Source organism: Elgaria multicarinata, chromosome 8, assembly GCF_023053635.1.
Source record: "Elgaria multicarinata webbii isolate HBS135686 ecotype San Diego chromosome 8, rElgMul1.1.pri, whole genome shotgun sequence".
In the NCBI taxonomy this organism is placed as follows: domain Eukaryota; kingdom Metazoa; phylum Chordata; class Lepidosauria; order Squamata; family Anguidae; genus Elgaria; species Elgaria multicarinata.
Genome location: NC_086178.1, coordinates 82,156,532 through 82,179,401, shown reverse-complemented (window position 1 = coordinate 82,179,401; position 22,870 = coordinate 82,156,532). Strand labels below are relative to the sequence as shown.

The window sequence follows — 22,870 nt, the reverse complement described above, 5'->3', positions numbered from 1 at the left end:
ATATCATGAAGGCATTACATAGTCCCTACTAAAGATAGTGTAAACCTTACTTTAAAAATAACTCTGCTGTCTACATCAGCCATTTTAAAGAGGCTCTTAGATTAGTGGACATTGTTTGGAAAATACTGGTATGGTTTATTGAATCTTTAGCAGATGGCTGAAAATTTGGTAGAGAATTCATTGAAAAGTGGGACTTTTTTGCTGCCTGTTGAAATTAGGGTGACCATATGGAAAGGAGGACAGGGCTCCTGTATCTTTAACAGTTGTATAGAAAAGGGAATTTCAGCAGGTGTCATTTGTATGCTAGAATGACCAGATACAAAAGAGGGCAGGGCTCCTGCAGCTTTGTGATGAAGAGGGAATTTCACCAGGTGTTGCATGCATATAAATGACACCTGCTGAAATTCCCTTTTCTATACAACTGTTAAAGATACAGGAGCCCTGTCCTCCTTTTCATATGGTCACCCTAGTTGAAATAGCATTTGGGTTTGGAAATTAAAATACAAAACAGGGTTGAGAAAGGAAATAAAAGATGAGTTTTGATGGGAAAACCCAACTGCGAATAACTGAATTTGAAAACCTGTTTGTTGAACTGACTTCAGGAGAATATAAGGATGATTTGAAATCTTAAAAATTGTTTTGGTTCTGATGTCAAGGTCTTGCGTGAGACACAGGAAGCCAATCTATTTCCTGTTTCATACACTTTATTACTTATATTGGCTTCCTCCCTTCTTTGAAATTATATTTTTAAAATTATCCATTGCTTCTCAGATGTCGAATGGCGTATGGAATTTATTTTAGCAAGACTGTAAAACACTGAAGCCCAGACACCATCTTTTGCCTTGTAAAGATTACCTGGGTTGTCTCAGTTGGTGCTACAGGACTGGTGAAGAAACAAATGGATGATTCATTTCCTTAGTGTTATCTCCCTTCAGTACAGCCAAATGCAGGCACCAGTATTATATTTATCACAGAGAGAGCTTTAACAATGACTACTTCAGATTTTGATCTCCAACTTACTAGTATGCACCCAACTTTTAAACAAATGAAATTTAATCTACTGCTGGTGTTTCTATTGTGCCACTAAAAATCGCTGTTGTACCTTCCCCCCTTCTGGATTGTGCGAAAGAGAGCTGCTTTGTTTTGAAGCTACACTGGATCACAAGCTGTTTGAGGCCCGGCTTGGCCATTTTACTCCCTGTGCTTGTGTAGGCAGGATTAGAACGCCATTGTCAAATGAATCTTAATGCAAGGAAGGATGTATTATGAGTGAGCAAGAGAGGGAAATAGGCCCTATTTTCTGTTGCAAGCGACAAGACTATTATCTGCAGCGACACATGAGCCCTGGAAGACAAATACACTGCTAATTTCAGGTAGTGCTTTGCAGACAATGGCGACGTGGGGCTGATAGATGAGCAAAGGGGAAGATGGTGATGTCATTATTCTTCGTTGATTGAGGGAGGACATGATGATTGCCTGTTTGCTTCCTCATAGGCTCTGGTTGTGTGTGTTTGTGTGCCTACCTACATGGGGAGAATGCACAAGGCCGTTTCATTGGCAACCCGTGAGAGGGATGTGGGCAAGGGCTTTAGGTGCCTTTCTGCAGGATCTAGTGTTGTATTGTGTTACTGAGCCACCCCCATAGTCTCTCTCTCTCTCTCCCTTTCTTTTACATGCACACAAGGGGAGGAGGAAGAGGAGGGACTCGGTGGTGGGTAAGGCAATGAACGCTACTGCCTTCATTACTTTAACAGGAACTCTCCGCACAGCCGCCGCCGCCGCTGCCAACGCGCTTTCCTGGTGCGGGAAAGGCAGGGAGGCGGCGGCTTATAGCGTCTCGGCAACTGTGAGTTGGGGGGCAAAGAGGGGGCGCCGACCAGTGGGGCTGCGAACCGCACCCCGAAACTTCCCTGGGCCTCCGTCCTTCCGTCCCATGTGCGGCGCATATCCCTCCGCCACAGTCACCCCACCCCTCCTTCCATTGCTGAGCTCGTCAATTCCCGCAGTCCCCGGATGGAAACTGTAATGGCCGCCAATAGTGAGTCGTCGGACTATGGAGACGGGCGAGGTAATTTAGGCGCACGGCGCTGTGCCTGGCGAGTGGGGAAGTAGGGAGGCGGGGAGGCGGCACGAGCCCTTGGGGGCCCGGCTGGGTAGAGGGGTGAGGGGCTCTCCTGAAGCCGGCCCCCCGGCAGAGTTACGGGGGCTTCTTCCAGCAGGACGGGCGAATCCCAGCAGTTGGGCAGGAACCCGCCCTCTTGTTGGGCGAAGGCATCAAATAGTCCCGTCTTCTTCCCTCCCGCGGTCGCGTTTTGCAAAGTTCGTGTCGCGCTCCCCTCTCCGACCCCCGCTTTTGCTCCGGGGAGACGGGAGAAGGATTGGGAGCTCTTCACAGGCAGTGGTGTGGTGGCCACTTTAGAAGTGCAGGCGCTCATGGTGACAGTCTCTGGAGCCATGCCCCTACTAAGACTACACAACAACAAATGAACTTTGTGTGTGTGTGTATGTGTGTTTGTGTGAGTTCATGACTTCCCTAACACAGGCTGCTTGGAGTGAATGTGAATCCAAGATTAGGACATGTCCCAGATGGAACCTTAGCTGGGTGGCAATTAATATAGGTTCACCTGCCTCTGTATGAGTGGGAAAACTCCTTGAAAAGCCCTCCTTTTTCTTCACATCCAGACATCTTTGTAGGTACTCAGGATAGGATGTGCCTTCCATCAGTCTTCCTGTGTGCACACCCTATGTGCTGAAGGCTCCTTTATTCCACCCGCTCTATTTGTTTACCCACATTGATTCAAAGTATAGTAGGGTGGTGTGTTGATTGCTAAAAATATAGATATAGATTTGAAAATTGCAATTGTCCCACAATATTTTATCAGTTCAAAATGATGCTCCCCAGTATGTGAGGTGGCTGGTTGTGCACTGCATGGTGCCTTAGTGTTCATGTGCACAACTATGGCTGAGTTCGGACGGCAGGCTAATCAATGGGGTGGGTGGGTAATAGAAACAAAATGGAAGTCAACTGTTGATGAGCGTGTCATTCAAACTCAGCCTATGTGTGAACTAGTGGTGAGATGTATCCATTGCCCCACTTGGAGAAATAAATTCTAGAGACCTTGGAGAGGGAGCTAAATCCTCACAGCTACTTGTCATTTGCCCCAGATACTACCATCTTCTGCATCAAGTAAAATAAACTTTTCTATTAAATCTCCCCACCCCTATTTCTTTCCTTCACTTTTAGGCTGCTGTTAAAGGAAGCAAAGCAATTCAGTGGAAAAGAAATATATAGACCATTGCAATCCCATATATGTCTGCTCAAGAGTAAATCCCATTGTTTTCAATTGGGCTTAATCCCAGGTAATACTGTATAGGATTGCTGCCTTGTGTACCTAATGTAGAATTATGTCTTAACGTTGTTATATTTGAAATAGCTAAATCCATTATTATTATAGACATAATTTCAGCATGAGATCCAAATACAGAGGAACAGAATAGATTGAAATCTTGGAGGTTCTAGCAGATGACTTAGTCCTCAATTCTATGTAATGGCCAGTACTAGATATTTCAGAGGAAATACTTTAAAATGTTTGTAGTATAATCCTGGTTCACCCCCCACCCCAGAGAAGGAATACACAGACAAGGTAATTGCACACAGTTTGGAAAGATTGCTAGCTAAATCTCACCTTAACTTCCACTCTACCTTTCTTTTTCTGGAAGCAGCTATTTTTATTGTTAGCATGGACCATATGAAATATATGTATTTATTTTGTGTCATAATAAAACAATGCTATGTTTGAAGAAATCACAAAATATGGTTGCTTGTCCCACCTCAATAATATTTACCTCTGGGAGCCAGTGGAGGGGAAACAAAAGTATGTGCTCATGCAGCAAAACTTAAGTTTGCTGTGCTTCTTTTCTTCCTTCTCTGGCACATCCACTGAGAAGCCATTTGGCTGGCCAGTTGAAACAGAGACTCGCTTGATGGCTGGCTGGAGTGGCCTGAGGACTTGGAGGTGCCCCTGAATGGACTGAGGAATGAGAAAAGTGTGCAGAGGGAGAAAAAGACAGGAGAGCCAAGAAAAGACTCTGAAAGCTGCTCTTCCACCACTATTTCCTTTGCCATTGGCTCGTGGAAGTGCAAGCAAGCAAGAGATGGGAGATGAGCATGCTGAAGGGGAACCTCCGCAGGCAACTGCTCTCAGGCAGTGATTGGAGCAATGAGGGAGAAAGGCATTTGGGGGAGAAAAATGGAGGAGACCTGAGGGAAGCACACAGGTTACAAAAAGGTTGGAAGCCTTTGGCCACTCAGTAAGCTCTGCATGCCAGCAGTTGATGGCTTTGCTCCCCTCCCCCAAAATGCACAGGCCACCACATGGCTTGACAATACACTTGTTCAAAGAAGAAGTGCAGTTGGCTGCATAGCCGCTCACACTCTTCTAACCATCTGCCTTCCACAGGAAAAAATGGCTATTTGGCAGTGTCCCTCCCTCCATATTATTTGTTTGTTATTTGTTAGGTATCTTTTCACTGCTGGCAAATTCCTATATCTAAGGTTGGTTATGATGGGGGGGTGTTAGGCAAATGGCCCCTGTTCTCTCCAGCACAAGCTCATTTGGTCTGTTGTGGACAAAAACAGCAGGTTCATGCCACCTATTGAAAGCTTTTAATAAATTAACCTTGCAGAATTTCACACAACAATATTTATTTTAATAAATAAACCTTGCAGAATTTCACACAACAGCCGAGTTCTGGAGTCACCTATGAAAATCAAAATGCTTTGTCCAAGCTGGTTGATGTGCTATGATATTTAATTTCGCCATTATATAGATCTGTAATATGTTAAATGCTTTGATATAGCAAGGTGGGACAGCCTACTTGGTTTCAAATCTCAACCGGGTCATGGACTTCACTCTTCCCAACTGGGGCTCTCCATTCTAAAGTGGAGCTGATGAGCATTGCTTTATGGAATTGTTATGAGGACTAACATGAAAAGGCTGGAAAGCACTTTGCTCTTGACTGCTGTCTTGTCCTGCTTGAGTTTAGCTTTTCACCAAGAAGTCCTGCCATGATTTCTTGCTCAAAACCCTCTTCCTCCTGAATGCAGACATCATTATAGTTATTACTACTACTGCTGCTTCTACAACAGGATTGAATAGGATGTGCAGTGAAACTTGAAAGAGGCCATTAAAAAAAAACAAAGCCATTGTTCATGAAAATTCATTAATATAATGCTTTTTCTAAAAAGTGCTAATTATTTTTATTCTCATTGGCTATTTTATTAAATTATATTGATGTTGGGTTCCCGTTGTGAATAATTAATAACAGGGGGACATGATAGGTTACCTGTAGTACAAGTTCAGTCCCAAAAGCGCTAAATTCATCAGTTCAAGTTTGCTCACATGTGCTTGACTCCTGTGAGGTAAACTTATGCACATGGTTGGCTCTAAAATAAGATAGATGCCACTAGAGATTGCAACACTACAAATAGATACTTTGTGTACTAAATGTGAAAGAAAGTATTAGTGACATAGTCTGCTATGTTTCAAACTTGGTAAGGCTTGGTAAGGCCTTGCTATTTCCTGAACACTTGCAAAATATGGGATATTTTGTGTTGGAAGTTGACTAGTCTACTTGAAATTTGAAACATCTCTTTTTGAAAAATACTTAGGTGACCACATTGCAGGTAGGTTATAAAGCCTAAATCAAGACCCTGACTGTTCATAAAATTGATGCCTTGGATTTGTTTTAGCGCCATTAAAATAACGTATGTTCTGGTAACTAGATTCTAGATATCACCCTGTATAAAACTATGCCAAGATTGTTCTAATTTTGAGGACTTGTTTTTCTGGGTTTTTTCATTCTGTGCTTTTGATCCTTTTTCAGCCTGCTCTGAAAAAGTCCCTTACTGGTCCCTATAAGCGCCCAGAGAGCTTCGGCTATTGGGCGGTATAAAAATGTAATAAATAAAAAAGAGCAAACCTTTCTTGTAAGAGCTCCATGCTTTTAGTTGTGAGCTCTAGAACTGAACAGGAAGTACAAGTAGCTGCTATTTAGAATACCCTGGATTTAAACAAAAAGTTAATTTTGCTAACAATTTGGGGAAAGGGGAGGTCAGATTAACTAGTGATTTTTTATGACCAATCTTCAACATAATACACACAGAAAGTGCTATCATGGTTTCTCAGAAGTAGTTACCACTTATTTTAATGGGTCATACCTTACGATTGCAGATTTAGTTTTATACCATGTGAACAAATTTAGTCATGTCATCTTTAGTTCTGAAAACTGTTTTAATAATGTTTTGGGGAATAATTGGATCGGCCGGTTTTTGGAGTTAAATGTCAGTTTGATAATACACAAATAATAAATGAAAATATGAGGTATTAAGTAAGTCTTCAGTTAATTGCACATTTACTTTAAGTCCCATTAAATACAATGATACTTGCTTCTAAGTAGATTTGCAAACTAGTGAGACTGCCCTAGCTGTTTAGTCCAGTTGTTTAGAATTCCTGTCATAGTCAGGACATTTATTTGCAATAAACCAGGACTGGGGAAAAAACACAAATTCTTAGGCTCCAGCACCAGTTTTTAAAGAGAGTATTAAAAGTTTCAGTGCCAACCATGTGCAGAACTACAAAAACTTGGGGGGAAAAGAGATTTAGGCACAAAATCTTCAGGGTCCTATTCTTGTGATATTTTCCAGCCATATCATAAGATGGCCACCTCAGCTGTAGACTTTGTTCTAGTTACATCAAGATCTGACATGATTAGATCTCAGATGTTTGTGACTCTAGAAAGTCCAACTTTTTCATACATTGGGTTTAAAAATATTTTCTGTATTTCAGGATTTTCTGTACATTGAATGCAGCCTCTTTTCAGCCTTGATTTTATGCCTGTCATCTCTGGGGAAAGAAAAGTATTGAACAGCTACTGAAGAATGGAATTTTAGTCTTTATTAAAGAGTAAGTGTTATGACTTATTGTTGGCTAACCTTAAAAATGTTGTGGAAGACTTTTGTTTAAAACTTCCTGTATTCACTTCAATGTTTATGCATGAGTTTAGTCTTATAAATCACAACTTGCCTGATTGTGATGACTAAAAATTTCATTCTGGTGACCAGGCAGTAAAGCTACATCATAACATTCCCCTCATCTTGCATTTAGGTCAAAAATGACTAATGAGAGCAGGTAGGTGAGCATTTTTTGTTGTTGGCTTACTAATTTTTATGGGCTTATCTGCAAAGCTAATAGTACCCTCTATGTACATCATGCTTTACAAAGAACAGGTTTAGCAGGTTCCTACCACAAGGGGCTTATGATCTAAGAACAGACACAGGGAAACAACAAAAAGGGAGGGAAATGAAGATGGGTAAACTGGGGAGGAATATGCATTGATTTAGTTACATGGACATCAGCTTAGTTACAACAGGTGACCATGGGATTATACCAAAAGTTGTCTTTTTTTCCTTTTTTAAAAAAAGATGGGTTTTGAGGAGGGATTTTCATAAAGTAAGGTGCACATGGAGTTCATAGGGAAGTGTTGTGATATAAAAACAGACAGATGGAAGTGAGGGGCAGACAAGGCAAGAGAGGGTTTTGAAGGTAAGGGCAAGAAACAAGTGAATAATACCTGTAGCAGAGTGCTGGGTGGACATGAGTAGATGATGAGACAACAGAAGTCCAGGAGGGAGAAGATTGTAGTCAAGGTGAGAGATGACCAGGGCATGGACCAGAGTGTATTTTTGTTGAGGGGACAGAGAGGAATGGTTTTTGTAATGCTGTTAAGCAAGGGTCTAGAACCAAGGCTGGTTTGATGTCCCCTCCTTCAAACCCACAGCACAGCTGCAACCCTTTAGTTCTCAAATAAGATAGCATGGCCAATTTTGTGTTTGGCTCAAAAAACATGGAACCAACAGAGGAAGGGGGTGGAAATGGAGTGCTTTGCCTCCTGTGGGCCAAACCTGGCCCTCGGCAATTCACCAGAGTGCCATGTCCTCTTCCCCCTTTCCCCCGATCACATACTTTCCCAGCTTTTGTACAGTACCCACCTCACATTAAAAAGTTGAGATGCTTTCTCCTAAGGCTTAGTTACTGGCTGTAAGAGCTTCAAGTTAAAATACGCTGGGATTTTTGATATTTTGGCCCAGTCCCTTTTTCCTTTGGCCCCATTCACCCCTGGAATGCATCTCTGAAATGGAATTTGGCTTTTGGGCTAAAAAACGTTCTGCCTCCCTCCTGTAAGGGGAAAAGTTACATGCTTGGAGTGCTGGGAGGGGGTGAAGCAGAGAGAAGAGTCAAGGAGAAAACAAAGGCTTGTCTTATTATTTAGCAGTTGTATACATTGGGCAAGATATGATTGCAAGGGCATTCTATGTTTTTTGAACCAAGCACAAATTGCCCATGCTGTCTTATTTGGGAACTAAAGGGTTGCAGCTATGCTGTTGGGTTTGAAGGGGAAGACATCAATGGACGTTGCATGTTGTAACCATGTAACCACTGATCCCCTCTAACTTTATCACTTTAGTTCAATGAATAGCATTATAGCTAACAGTGATATTCAGGAAAATAAATGCCTGATATCTCCCAGGTGAAAAAGGATTTCCTGCAGTGAAATATCTGCACTTAGGGGAAAAAACTCTGTATTTAAGAGAAGATTTTTAGCTCCCAATTCCTCTCAATCATATCTGTTCAAACTTCCTATCTTTTATTCCCTGCTTGTACTTGCTGCATTATGTATTCCTGCAAGAATTCTGCTTTTCATAACAATCATTAGGATTTTTTGTTTGTTGCATTTACCTTATGTCAACAGCTATTTTAATCTATGTTTTTATAGTGCAATCTCTGCACATTGGTTATTGAATCTTCTTGTACATTTGAAAGGACCTTCATTTTCGTAGAAACATTATTTTTTTATAAAATGGTGGCAGTTTCTGTTTTGAGGAGTCACATTATAGTTATGGGAAACTAGGTGGAGATGGATTTACTAATCAGATTAGACCGGAAAAAAGCAAGGAAGAGTCTACAGCTAGCCTTCAGAACACATTGGATAAAAGAGCTATGGTTAGTGGCTAGGACAATAACATTGCTTCAGGATTTATCATCACTCATGAAGGAGACAATCAATGGGAATAGCTGATATGGATGAACAGCAGTCATATGAAGGAGGAGAAAAACATTCTGGGTATCTAGGAAGGGAAACAGTACCTAAAGGTTATTTGAGTGTCACCTTGCAGATTTTAGCTCTACAAGCTAAACCCAGAGAACTCTGAACTGAATGGTAAAGTCTGACATAAGTCTGTTATGAAAAAAGGAGTTTGATCAACAGCTTTAATGGCTTGATGCATCTTTTTATTTTTAATAACTATGTCAGAGCACAAGTAGTTAGTATGTGGTTTTAAAATGTGAATGTGTATGGGTGTATTATACCGTTTATTCTTTTTAAATTCTCTTTGTAATTTTTATTTCAGATATATTATGTTGAGAAAATCCTGGAACTCTGATAATATTTCAGCACAGGAATCTCTTAAAGAACAAAGAATACGCTAACTGTATATTAGAGTACTAAGAAAAATGCCATCCGAACAAGAAACATCTTTTTGCATCCAAAAGACAAGCTTATTACAAGAGAATGTGTCAGATATAATGTGTGTTTCTACATCGGATATTGCTGTTGGAAAGTCTACATCTCAACCTGCAGTTTCAGACATTTTCTCCTATAAACTCAAAAATGTGAAAATAGAGTTGCCCAGGGTAAATATTCCAAATGAAGTGATATTTAAACATGAAATTGACAGATATGTGAAATTATTTCAATGTAAAGAGAAACCTGCAGGAACATCTTTCATGCAAGTGGATGTGAATGGAAGCAGTTTAAACTGTTCTGAGATTTATACTCCACATAGTAAATCAGGACTGCATTCCGAGGAAGGATTGAAAACATCAGCAAAAATACTGAATTTTAGCTGTCCAAAATGCCAAAACAACATTAGATACAGCCCAAATGATTTACAGAAACATTTTCAGCTGTTACATCATGGAGAGTTGCCATCTTACCCCTGTGAAATGTGTAATTTTTCAGCTAATGATTTCCAGTCCTTTAACCAACATCGTCGAACGCATCGTAGCACTTTAGTAAAATGTGAAATCTGTAATGATGATCATAGATATACTTTGTTGGACTTGACAAAACATTTTACATCCAAGCATTGTGTAAACGGCCATTTTCAGTGTGAAAGATGTAGGTTTTCTACCCATGATGTAGGCACATTTGTTCAGCATATTCATAGGCACAATGAAATGCAATACAAATGTGATAAATGTCACTACACATGTTTTTCAAAAGAAGAGTTTCAAAAGCATATTGTTTCTCACACTGGCACATTTCCCTTCATTTGTCAGTATTGTAACTACATGGCGCCACGGAAAAGCTATCTTATAAGGCATATTATTACTTTACACAGAGACCACCTCTATGCAAAAGATAAAATGGACTCAAATAACAATGAAAAGAAGGTGAAGACTTCAACGGGACTAAAACTTATCCTGAAAAGGTACAAAACAGGGGCATCAAGGAAGGCACTATGGAGACGCAAAAGAATTACCAGTGGCAGTTGTAGAATCGGAGAAGATGATCGACAAGTTCTCAAAAATGTGAAGGAGATTCAGCCAAAATCTGAAGACCTTAGCCCATCTGCAAAAGAACTACACTTCAATGAAGAACAGATTCTTCCAAATGAAAAACCTGTCTACACTGGCACAAAATCCGCTCAAGCAATACATTACAATAAAGCAGAAGATGGACAAGGTTCTGGACTGGGATTGTTGAAAAATGCTGTTCATGGCCCTACGGTATTGATGGTTAAAAACAATAAAATATCTGTTCCTGCAAACTACAGTGCTAAATTTATGGGATTCAAAGTGGTGGATGGAAAACAACATATAGTGATAAAACTGCTCCCTACAGATAAACAGAATTTGCCAGCAGGGAATAAAATTGATGGGGGTAAAGATGGTTCAACTGAATGTCTACAACAGACAGCTGACAACTTCAATTTACCTTCAGGTGCTGGACCTCATGAAATTAATCAACAGATGTCTAGGAATAATTCTGTTCATTCGTTAACATCTCCATTGTCATTTTCTAGTCAATATTCAGGAAGAATAAAGCAAGAAAGTAAGAGTTCTTTAAGTTGGAATACATCTCGAACTGTTGCACCTCCTATTGTAGTGGTAGGAAAATGTGCAACTCGTCTGCCAGTGAAACCAGATTCTTCTTCACTTCCTTGTGATTTGGTGGCAAAGGCTGGAAGTAGAGGTACTCTTTCGTGGAGGAACTGTATACGTCAAGAACGTCCTGAGGTTTTATCCTCTGCTGGTACACACATGCTTCACTACGACCCCATGAAAAAAACATTTCCTCCAGAAGTCAAAGTACTGAATGGTGAATTGAACAACAGCAGTAAACACAATAATCTCTACTGTTCATCAGCTGATGTTTCTAATCAAGCACCGTTGCCTTTCCATAATTACTCGAAAACAGGCATTTTAGATAAATCTAAAGATCTTATGTCCAGCAGAACCTTTCCTCTCCAAAGCAGGCCTGTCAGTGCAACCACAGCTTGTTTTTCGCAATCACCAACAGGATTGAATTTAGAAAAAAGGTCTTCTTTGCTGCCTCTTTATGGCTTTGTAAATACAAGTAATGCTCCAGTATTCTCAACAAACCAACCCAGTTATGCCATTGACAGACAGCGTTATATAGGAAATCATTATGATGGCCAACGATATTTGAATACTAAGGTAAATCAAGCGTTGGAACATGTAACTGAAAAATCTAAACAAGAAAATTTGTCTAACTGTGTGAATTCATCAGTTATGCCTAAAATAACATCAGTTTTTTCACTTCAAAGTAATCAGGCATCTAGCTATTTGTCACCTGAACTAAACCAGTCATTACAAGATGTGTTAAAAGGAGAACCTGCTACTCAGTCGTGCAACTACATAAAAACTGGTTATGATCAGTCATCTCAAAATAATCAAGCAGGTTGTAAAACATTTGCACACTTCAAAGATTCCACAGTTTTGTGCAACGTAACCCATTCTACTAAATTCAAGAGAGAGCTGAATGAGAACTGCAGCACAACAAATGAAGGTGTATATTTTAGGAACGAAGGAGAAATCCCATCTCTTAGAACAGACGAAATAAATTCAGCTTCAAGGGCAACAGGCATTGGTACATTACTTAAGACTCAGGCAGATTCAATCATAACACATCAGTTGGCAAAAGACAAGATGCACTACAATATCCATGGTCCCAACATTGTCTATCCATCTCCTCCAGAACAGAAGAGATCTGTGTTGCTTCAGCCATCTTCACCAAGGTTTTTTGTACCTTTGCGCCTTGCCCACCAGCAAGGATTACAAGTTATTTCAGGAAAGCCTTCTCCAAAAATGAGTTCATCAGATGCTCAGGCAGCAAGAGGTGGAACTACATCTTTACTTTTAAACAAAGGTCCTGGGATGATTTTGACGTTTGGTAGTGGGTCACTTGGAACAATTGCAAATGCCACTGAAAATAACTCTCAGGTTTTAGAGAAATTTGCATCTAAGGACTGTGGTAAAGAGACAGTATTTGCATCGGAGATGGAGTTGAAAACAGACAGTTCTAAAAGCATAAGAAATTCTGCTGGTGCTGAGGTATGCAGTGGGTCAGTAAGTGCTTCGTCCATTGGCATTCCGCAAATGGAGCAACTTAACATTACAAATGTTTCTTCTGTGAAAATACTTGCTGGATATCAAGGCAGTAAAGTTGCCTCCTTCGAATCAAGAAAACAGACGGAGATTGGACAAGAACAACCCGTTTATGCACTTTTGCCTGATGGCAGACAAGCAGTTTTTCTTAAATGTATGTCACCAAACAAGTCTCTTATACAGAACTGTACTACTAGTAGTCAAAATTCTGAACCAAAGAAACCTGGAACAATGCAACAAAAGCTTTTTTTGAAAATTAAGACTTTTCCTGCTGCTGACAACTGCCAACCAGTTAGCAACATTGTGTCATCTTTACAGTTCAATAGTATGCATTCCCTTAATCCCCAAAAGACAGCTCTTTCTTCTAGTGATGCCTTACTCCTCCCAGGTAGATTGATGCCTACAAATGCCTGTTTGGCAAGTGATAAATCAAAGGATCCTTGCATTTCTGTAGAATCTGAACATTCCTCTAGGCATGTGAAGACATGTTCCCAAAAGATCCCATCTGATTCAGCACAAACTGTAATTGCAAACAAAGGGAGCAGTTTTGGAAGTCAAATCTCAGCAGGGACTATGACGAGCAAACTTTCAAAAGCTAAACGTCATTCAAAACAAACTGGTGCTAAAGTTTCTGATGGTACAGTTTCACAGAAGAACAGGAATTTGAAACGGAAAGCTAAGGATGACTTTAAGGAACCCCCTAGAAAGAAAACGTTGCATCGAAAGTGTAAAGAGAAAAATCAAATGGATGTGAATGAATTTGAATCCTTGCTTCAGGCCCCTTGTAGACCGAGAATGTCAAAAGACACTGTAAGGATTCTAAAGTTACTTCCTTTTAATTCCAAACAACTTGTCAAATGCCCCCGAAGAAATCAGCCAGTTGTAGTACTAAACCATCCTGATGCAGATGTTCCAGAAGTTGTAAATGTTATGAAGACTATTGCGAAATTTAATGGACATGTGTTAAAGGTCTCCTTGTCAAAGAGAACTATTGATGCTCTTTTGGAGCCAGCATATTATAGTAACAGTTTGTACATAGTTACTAATGATCTGTCTCGAAGAAAACGCAAAATGCTAAAACCTGTAAGTCCTGTAAAAGAAAGGTTTGTTTTAAAATTAACACTGAAGAAGACTAGCAAGAACAATTATCAGATTGTGAAAACTACCTCTGATAATACGCTGAAAACTACATTTAGCTGCTGGTTTTGTGGGAGGATATTTGACAATCAGGACAACTGGGTAGGGCATGGACAGCGTCATCTAATGGAAGCCACTCGAGACTGGAATTCGTTAGGATAATTTATTATGATTAGTGAAGAAGGCAAAACAAAATTCATCTAATTGCAGATTATTTTGGATGACAGCATTAAAATCATGTGTTTTTTTTATAAAAAAAGGAAAAGGTTTTGTGGTAGCACCTAAAATGAAACTGTATGAATTTAAATTAAATAGTTGCAATTGCAGTTTAAACTGCATTTTGTTACTACGATCATGTCATATATTTGTATTTAGAGAATGAACTTCAGGGTTTTTTTGTTCTGTATATATTTAAAAATCAAAGTATGTACATATTTTTGTACTTCAGTTATTTGGTATAAAACCTTGCACAGGAATTGTATTTTTCCAGCTCTGTGCATGCACTACTAAAAATGTTTTTCAGCTACACACAGCTATTGCCGTATTTTTCCTTGCTCTTTCAAAACAAAAAACAACCACCACCCCTTTCTTTTCCAGGGATTCAACACTGTTGTTAGCAAGTGCCTAAAAGATGTGAAGCAGTTTACTTTGTGTCAACTGTATAACCATAGGTCCACATGGGGCCAGGTTTCCTAACAGTTTCTTTTAAACAAAGCCATATGTGAATGCTTTAAGCTATATTGCTATGCACATGACACTTGTACTATTTCTGTGCAGTTTGTCTACTTTCTTAGTGAAATATTTTTTCATATACATAAATAAACATGTTATTGTGTTTAAGTCTGATAATGAAATTAGTTGAAAATATAATATATTCAGTTTGTACAGTACAGTGAAGAACATCCCGAATGGGTGCTTGTCATCTCTACTAAATCAGTATAATTTGTGTTAAGAATCTGATTGCTACCAGATGAATATAAAGGGCAGCCTATGGTTGTGATGGCACTAGAAATCAAATTCTGACTTTCTCTGTTAAAGTGAGGTGGGTTGTTTTGAGGGGCTAGACAAAATAATTTCCTTTTTTCTTGCCTCACAAAACTGATGGAGTATTGGTACCCCACAGCAAAATCTCCCCAGTTTGGATGTCTTTCTGATTCTGACAAAAAGTAGATGGTGAAACTAAATTTCTCTATAATAATAGTACAGCACTGGCTATACTATAGAAATCATATCAGGTTTTTGTTCAAACTTCTCAGGCTTTCATTTGTGTTGATTCTCAATCTAGTACACAAGCTATTATTCTCTTGGTCAAATTTCTTAATTCCCCACCACCCCCGTGGTCTATGAGATAGTATCTTTAAATCTAACGGGCCTGTTCAGACGTTACTTGTTGGACAGAAATCTCAAATATGTAACAGTACTTGCTTCTCCCCTCTCCCCATAGGAGAATAGTAAACAATCCTTTCTGTATGGCAGAAAGTTGCATTTTTTAGATCTTTAAAAAATAGGGGGTTTAGCTGTGATATTAAGACACATACAGCATTCAAATAAGTACAGCATAGCCTGGAGCTGGTATTATATCCTTGCAGATACACATGTTCTAAGGTCTTTAACGAAATGAAGTTTATTCCTGGAAAGTCCGGTCTAAACAGGTGCTGTGTGTTGTTAACCCGTGTATTTATAGAAATTATATACAAACAAAATGAATTTCTGTGCTGTAAAGAAAGTGAGCAATTTGATAGCAGTGTTTCAGTACTTAAGTTGCACATTGGTCCTCTGTAGGAAAAAAAAAGGCTTATCTGATGATGGGAACCAATTTTCAGTGAGTAAGGGGAAAATCAAGTAGTAACAGTTTCAGATTTGTAATCTAACATTTTCAGTGTTTAAACAGTTCTTACAAAAGCAAAGTATCTCAGGAAAATGATGTGCTTTTAAAAAAATGCAATTCAGAATTACCTCTAATAATTCCCCTGCACATGTGTTAATAAATTTCTTATATAGATATATTGCTCTATAATTGTGTTGAATACTTTTAAACCATGACTAAAGCACAGGTCTTTATTGTATGTTTAAATAATTAGCTTGCTGATATTAAATCTTGGTCTTAGTTACTTGAACAGACTTCTTCAGATACATAACAGGTTAATTATTCTTTTAAATGGCAACCATATAAGTTTACCAAGCGATTTAGAAGGATGCATCTATTTCCATGTGTGGACATTCCAATTTTTATATTATATTTTGTATTTATAAAAAGAAAATATTTCGTTAGTATACACGGCTCACCTTGAAGTTGATTAAGAGTTGCGTGCAAAGCAGAAACAAAATATTGTAAGACTGTCGTCAGGCTTTTAAAAATGAATATGCCTTCCACAAAGGTTACACCATGTGGCTTGAGCTGTAGAGCAGCCAGGCAGTATATTTATAGCGTGGCTTCTGTTTGCTGTTACGACACAGCTACGCCTAGCGCTGCTCGAGTGGGTGTATGTAAGGTGACTGTAAATTTTTTTGCCACTAATTTTTTGTAATATTGCTATTAAATTTTAATCTTTTGTCACAGTTCACAAGTTCGAACAGATTCATATTTTTATATGTATTTTCTGAAGATTCTGAGTAAAAAAGATAGGTTCTGCACAAATCCTAAATATGTGAATTCAGTTAAATTGCCTTCCCTTCTAGGATGATGTGTACACAACTCGAAAAATGCCCCCCAAGGTGTTCTTGCATCTAGAGACTAAAAATACATTCCATAGCTCTGGAACACTAGCAGATCGGTGGTGTTGATGGTTGGCTAATTCTTTACGCCTAGTGATAGGAATGAATGCTGGATTAATATGATTTGTTCATCTGAATGTAAGTATCAAGGCTAATATTAAATTTGATTCATGGACTACAATCCTAGTACTTACTTGAAAAAAGCTTGTATTGAAATCACTGAAACTTACTTCTGAGTAAAGGGGCACAATATTGCGCTGTTGGGGTATAACGACATAATTAGAGGCTGACCTTTGGCATAATTAAGACTCCTCCATCCCCCACTACATTACACAACTAATCATCTTACTCTGCATTTAGTAAATCTGAAATTACTAAATGTAAATTTACTTAATGTAATTATATTCTTTATAAGAAAAAAACACATTTGTTCACTTCTTTGGAAACCCATTTAAAATTTACTGGGTTGGTTCTAGACTTGGACTTTCACGGACGGAGGGGCGTCTTCTGTTTTCAGAAGGGGCTGAGATGCAGTGGAGACTCCCTGCTGGAGGAAGATGTGAGAGTGGAGCTGGTTTTCACTGTTTTTCTATTCTGCCTGCATCACCACCTCCACCCTTTTTTTGGGAGGTCCTTTGAACCTCTTGAGCAGCATTTTGTGAGGGATAGCTTAAAACCCTTTTGTCCTCTGAGCAGACTTCCACTCACAGCTAATATGAATCCAAGCCTCTGAATTTGCTATATGGCAAATTAAGTTGTGGAATATTTATTTTGCTCTGAGACTACAAACGCAATGGTTGATTTGGGAAGAAAATCTAAATTCATAACCACAACATTGTGTAGACCCAGCCGTACTATTGAAATTTGATACTAAAATGTTCGTTTGAAATAAGTTGGATGCTTATACATGGAACTTATTTCCATGCTGTTTACATGGGAAAAAAATATTTTCCTGAGTTATTGAACCTGAGTTTAATTTGGATAGGACTGTCCACAGTTTAATTACCTTTAACCAGCTTGAGTTGAAAGCGATGAAAATCATTTGAATATACAGACAATTGTCATATATATGTATGTGATTTTGAATAGAAATACGTTTGCTCCCATCTGGAGATGCGTAGTCAGAACTTTGACAACACCCTGCTTGTGACTTCTAAGTCCCTGATTTAAATATTTTTTGAGCTCCCATCTAGAAACTCAACATGATTGAATTTGGATTATAAGAAATATCTTCAGAATTTAAAGTAATGGGAAGTCAAGCTATGTGTCCAAAAAATCCAGACTTAATCATTATAAATCAAACAATTGAGTGAAGAACTTTATTTTAAAAATAATAATCAGGGACTAGTAAAATCCAAGTGATAGAAAAGGGAGAATGGAGGAACAGAACCAAGAATTAAGACTATTGTGAAAGAGAAGTGTGGTGTCTTTATCTTTGGAAAGTTAAGGTAAAATCAGATCACTGGTACTTCCATATCAACTCTGAAGCTTACACAGAAGCCAAGGAATGCATGGAGCTCCCGTTGCTGTTTATAACAAAACTCCATTAGCACTTTTGATTGCCTTGCTGGAACCAAGCCACAACGCGAAGTAAAAATATTTCCAAAAAAGTTAATGATACACGTGGCTTAAAAAGTGTGTAGCCTAACCCCCCCAAATTCAAGCTGAAAACTCTTTGATCTGATCATTGTGGGGTGCTCACAATTGTAAACAAGGAATTTGTCTGTTGACTTATCTAAAAATTCAGAGGCATTCAATTAAGTTCCATTCTTAACATTTGAGAGGTAGATAAGATGTAATTTAAATGTGAAAGAGCTACAATAAGGTACTCCAGATCACAATTATATATTCGTACACTCTGTGCATAGTAATTCTTTTTATATTCTTATATGTACAATTAATTTTTTAAAAAAGCAATGGTTCCAAGAAATACAGCCAAAACCGGTACAAATCTTACATTACACCAAAACCCTGATTTTTAAAAATATTTCTATTCCCAGAATCAAAATCCTGAGTTTAGCTTGTATAATTTCTTGTTTTGACATAAACATTCTAGGTTTGACAAACATGAATTTTACCAGGAAGGTTAGTAAGAATAAACTAGCAGGTACAGTTCTTTTAATAAATTCCATGTCATTGAGGCCTTTTGCTTCTCATGAGTGTAGAATGTCTTTCAAAGAACATATACCTCAAGTACATGACAACTTAGGCACTGGATAGACTTCAGAATGACCACTTCATAATAAATTGAACTCACCGGCTGTTTACTCTAACACTGTATAACTATCAAATTAAATCTGTTCTCTTACAAATTGTGTGGACTTAAAGTGTGGTGCTTGCTGACACAGCTTTTGGAGAACATCCTTCTAATAATAGGTTTGCATGCTTATTCATATGCTCAGTTTCAAACTCCTGGATGATAAGGGCTGGAAGGTCTTTCATGGTGCATCTTCAATGCAGTTATGAAACGCTAGTAATATATTTAAGTTTGGTTGAGTCTTTTGTGTTGTTTTGACTGTCAATGAGGACGAGAGAAGTCCGTTGATGATTCTCTATTATTTCTGCCACACTGTTGAAGCGCTGGATTGAGAAAACAGAGTCCACGATAGCTTACTCAACATAGTTGCAGACACAAATCATGCTGATTCATTCATTAACCATATCAGAAAATTTAAACTTTTTTCATTAGAATAGTCCAAACCAAGTATTTCAGTGTTAGAAATATTCTACATTTATACATTCTTCTGTGAAGATTTTCTAGCAATGTTGTATATAAACTTGCATGAGATTATTTTCCTTGAAAAGTAAGGCTGTCATTGATGCATGCACTAAATAAAAGCATTGATCTCTTAAGGTTGGCCCCATTATGTTTTTGGATAAAACTCTTCTAATACCTGAAATGGACAATTATAACTTCAGACTGCAGTATATGATATGCCATATACTGACTGTTTTTGTTTAACCCCACCAGCCTGCCCCCTCTTACAGCCAGTTTTATGAAGCCAATTACTGTGAATAGGATTCAAGCAATCATTGAGCAGAATGAAAGTAATCATTAGTGCTGGCAGTATCCAGCGGTGTCATTCTGCAAACTTAACTAGGGCTAGAGGAGTTCTGTTGAATCTTTCTGTTGTGCATGTTGTGTATTACACTTGTGCAAGTGGTTGTGCAAGCCTGATATGCAACTGGACGGGCAAGCATAATGTGCAACCAGTTGCACAACCATGCTTGTGCAAATGTAACTTTAGCTGGATCTCTTGCTCATTGTTCAGAACCTAGTTGTAACTAGCATAACATCATTTGCACTAACAGAATGACATACTTGGATACTGCCCCGGTTCACATATTCTCTTTTGTTTCATGGTGTGTGAATCCAGAAACTATGGGTTGTTTATCAGTTAAAAAATCGAGAGTTAACTTATGGTTTGTTGTTGGGTTAACTCTGGATGGTTTAACACACCACAAAACAGAAGCCGAAAAGGCTCGCATGTTCTACTCACCCCTGGCAATTCTTGGTTTAAAGAACCCAGGAATTATTGCCATCACATACAAATTGGGTGATAGTTATTAAAGGTGACTTGTATAGCAGTTTTTCTGCTAATGTTAGAGCTTCTGCAAGCATTAGCCCCTGTTAGATCCAACCGCTTGGCTATTTATTTTGTTTTGAAAAATTGAAGGGATGCAGGAAACATGCCTATAAGTGGGAATTGGAGGTTTCTATCTTGTATTCAATTAAGTTGTGATCTCAACCCCATCCCCCTCTCTCAAAAGGCTTTCCCCCTTAGATTTGCACAACATCCTTACTTTTGGATAAATTATGTAGTTTGGTATAGATTATATTTCAGCTGTCTATAAGGATAGCTACAGTTAAGAGCTCCCAGTGGGAGCTCTTTAATGAAGAGTGGATGGAGGGCTTGATTGTTAAAAAGGATTGTATATTGCATTCACATTTTAATTAGGTCTCACTTGGATTAAGAAATCTTATTTTCTGTTTTGTTCCGCATGTAAGAAATGTAATGCTTAAATCTGTTTTTTTTAATGAGATGTCTTTATAAATCATCATGCCCATAAGTTGTGTAAGTAAAATTCCAATTTAAGTATGAAGGTATAAAACAAAGAAGAAATCACTCACCTCCTCACCACTTTTTTCTCTACCGAGAGCATATTGTCTTGTTGCTTCAATAAACCGGATTGGAATGTTATATACTCTTCTGTTATAAAGCACAACTAGTGTATATGGTTGCTTTGAGTCTTGCCCGGAACTCTTCCTTACTAGGAATGATCCATCCTAAAAATAAATAAAGAAAACACAAGGAATAATTAAGGTCAATTATATTGCAGGTTACTTTTTTCTTAATCCTCCCCCCCCCTTCCTGATACCTTAACAGGATGAGGGATTCTGAGTAATGTGAAATGCATAACTCTCAAGTACTGGGTTGGGGTCATCCCTTTTACAATCCCCTTTTGGTGCCTACCCCTTTGATGAAATCTGTTTTGCCTTCATAACTAACACAAATTTTCATCATAAAATCAATTATCTGGTGCAAGATGCTTAATATATCAGGAATTTACACTAGTGGCATGTTTTGAGGAATGTGATGTTGGCCTTTTTATATAAAATGTGGCAAGGTACTACTGTGAGTGTGTTGGTATGTCTATGATAGAGTTGGTTAAAAATAGGATATTGCATTGGTCCTTGGATTCAATTGTTAGGAAGGTGATTTCTGGTCTGAGAAAGAAACCAATCCTCCATTTTAGGGTTTATATCAAAGCAGAATTTCATAGTAATTTTTTTTTGTACAATATTTTTATTTTTTATTTCATTTATATCCTGCCTTTTTAAACTCCTTAAAGAACTCAAGGTGTCGTACATAATCCTCCTTTCCATTTCATCCTTACAACAACAACAACCCAGATAGTTGTTAGGTTGGGTTGGGAGTCTGTGAATGGCCCAAAATCACCCAGTGGGCTTCCATGGCCAAGTGGGGACTAGAACGCATATCTCCTGACTCCCAGTCCAACACTCTAGCCACTACACCACACTGGTTCCCAGTGTTATGATGATTAAAGTGATAACGGACAGCCTATGTCAAAGGACTGTTGTCTCTTAAAGAGATGTTCAATTCCAAAGTCTTTTCGTTGGATGGACCCCACATTTCATGATCCCTAAGATGATGCTTCTATTCCATCAATATCTATTGTAGTAGAAGTGAACCTCTGTCACACCTCCTGCTGTATAAATCTGATATGACTGTGCCCTTAAAGTTTCATTTATTTATAACATTCAAGCTCTGTCCCCCTCTATACTTCTAAAGAGTTATTTATGGCTATGACTGTATTAAAGAAATACCTTGTTTGATTTGTATAATGCATCCTCCGCTGTTTTCCGTTCACTAGAAGCCATATACCATGCTTTGCCATGAACGTCTGCATCCTGTGAAAAAGAGGGTCATTTCTATCTGCATGTTTAAAAAGCACTGATTTCCTACATTGTCTTAGCAAACCTATCAATTTTATTTATTCGTTTATCATGTTTTTAACCATCCAATAACCGAAGTTAGTGTACAGGTAGTTCCAGGTGGTGTACAAATTAAAAACAAAATAAAGTGGCAGTAAAAAGAATAATAAAACACATCAGATAAAAATAAGGTAACATTAACAGCAGCACATACTAACACCAGAAGTAAAAGCAACAGCAGGGATAAAATAGTGCAAAGATCTAAAAGTACTAAAAAAAAGTTCCTAAAATGCCTGGAAAATAAAAAGATCTTCACCTGGTGCTGAAAAAAAAAGATAATGTAGGTACCAGACAAGCCTCTCTGGGGACAGCATTTTGCAGTCATGGCACCACCACTGAAAAGGCCCTTTCTCTTGTAACCACCCACCTCACCTCAAATGGTTTGGGGTAGCTGTAGAAGGGCCTCAGCTGATGACCTTACTGTCTGGAAAGATATTTCTAAAGACATTTTATTTAAAACATTTATATGCCGCCCTATTATCAATAAGATCTCAGGGTGGCGTACAGATATCTCAGGGCGGTGACATGAACAGCTATGAAGGATGTGCATATTATAAATGGTGGACTTGCATTTGTATGGATTTGGCTGGGAAATCTGTAGTGTATACGTGTGTGTGACATGTACTGTATACATGTGTATATTTTTTTGCGGTCGGCAAACTGTTCCAGAGCATCAAAGTAACATATGAAGCAGCTAATGTGGTGGTTAGTAATTGGACAGGTTTCCTAGAAGGACTGCTGTTGCGAC

The 22,870-nt window shown here is 38.5% G+C and overlaps 2 protein-coding genes across 8 annotated transcripts in view; one reads left to right on the top strand and one right to left on the bottom strand.

Annotated features, from left to right (window-relative positions):
• Positions 1-1,899: 1,899 nt before the first annotated feature.
• ZNF518A (zinc finger protein 518A) lies at positions 1,900-14,421 on the top strand. Of its 4 annotated transcripts, none has more exons than XM_063132857.1 (4): positions 1,900-2,068; positions 6,849-6,965; positions 7,167-7,190; positions 9,470-14,421. In XM_063132857.1, the coding sequence occupies exon 4, from the start codon at positions 9,573-9,575 to the stop codon at positions 14,049-14,051; it is 4,479 nt and encodes a 1,492-aa protein (XP_062988927.1). In that variant the 5' UTR covers positions 1,900-2,068; positions 6,849-6,965; positions 7,167-7,190; positions 9,470-9,572; the 3' UTR covers positions 14,052-14,421. The 4 variants fall into 4 exon arrangements, with proteins under 4 accessions (XP_062988927.1, XP_062988928.1, XP_062988926.1 ...); XM_063132858.1 differs by lacking the exon at positions 7,167-7,190 and adding an exon at positions 3,245-3,360; XM_063132856.1 differs by lacking the exon at positions 7,167-7,190.
• Positions 14,422-18,227: 3,806 nt separating this feature from the next.
• The window catches only part of BLNK (B cell linker), a 122,756-nt gene continuing 118,113 nt past the window's right edge, over positions 18,228-22,870 (bottom strand). For all 4 annotated transcript variants that reach the window (XM_063132853.1, XM_063132852.1, XM_063132854.1 and 1 more), the window contains 3 exons: positions 21,955-22,038; positions 20,737-20,892; positions 18,228-19,184 (listed from right to left, as the gene is read on the bottom strand). In XM_063132853.1, coding sequence (XP_062988923.1) covers positions 19,065-19,184; positions 20,737-20,892; positions 21,955-22,038 — 360 coding nt within the window. In that variant the 3' untranslated portion in view covers positions 18,228-19,064. The remainder of the gene's footprint in view (positions 19,185-20,736; positions 20,893-21,954; positions 22,039-22,870) is intronic.

What these genes read in the sequence shown, in the direction of transcription:
- ZNF518A (XM_063132856.1), top strand. Translation starts at nt 9,573, where the DNA reads ATGCCATCCGAACAAGAAACATCTTTTTGCATCCAAAAGACAAGCTTA.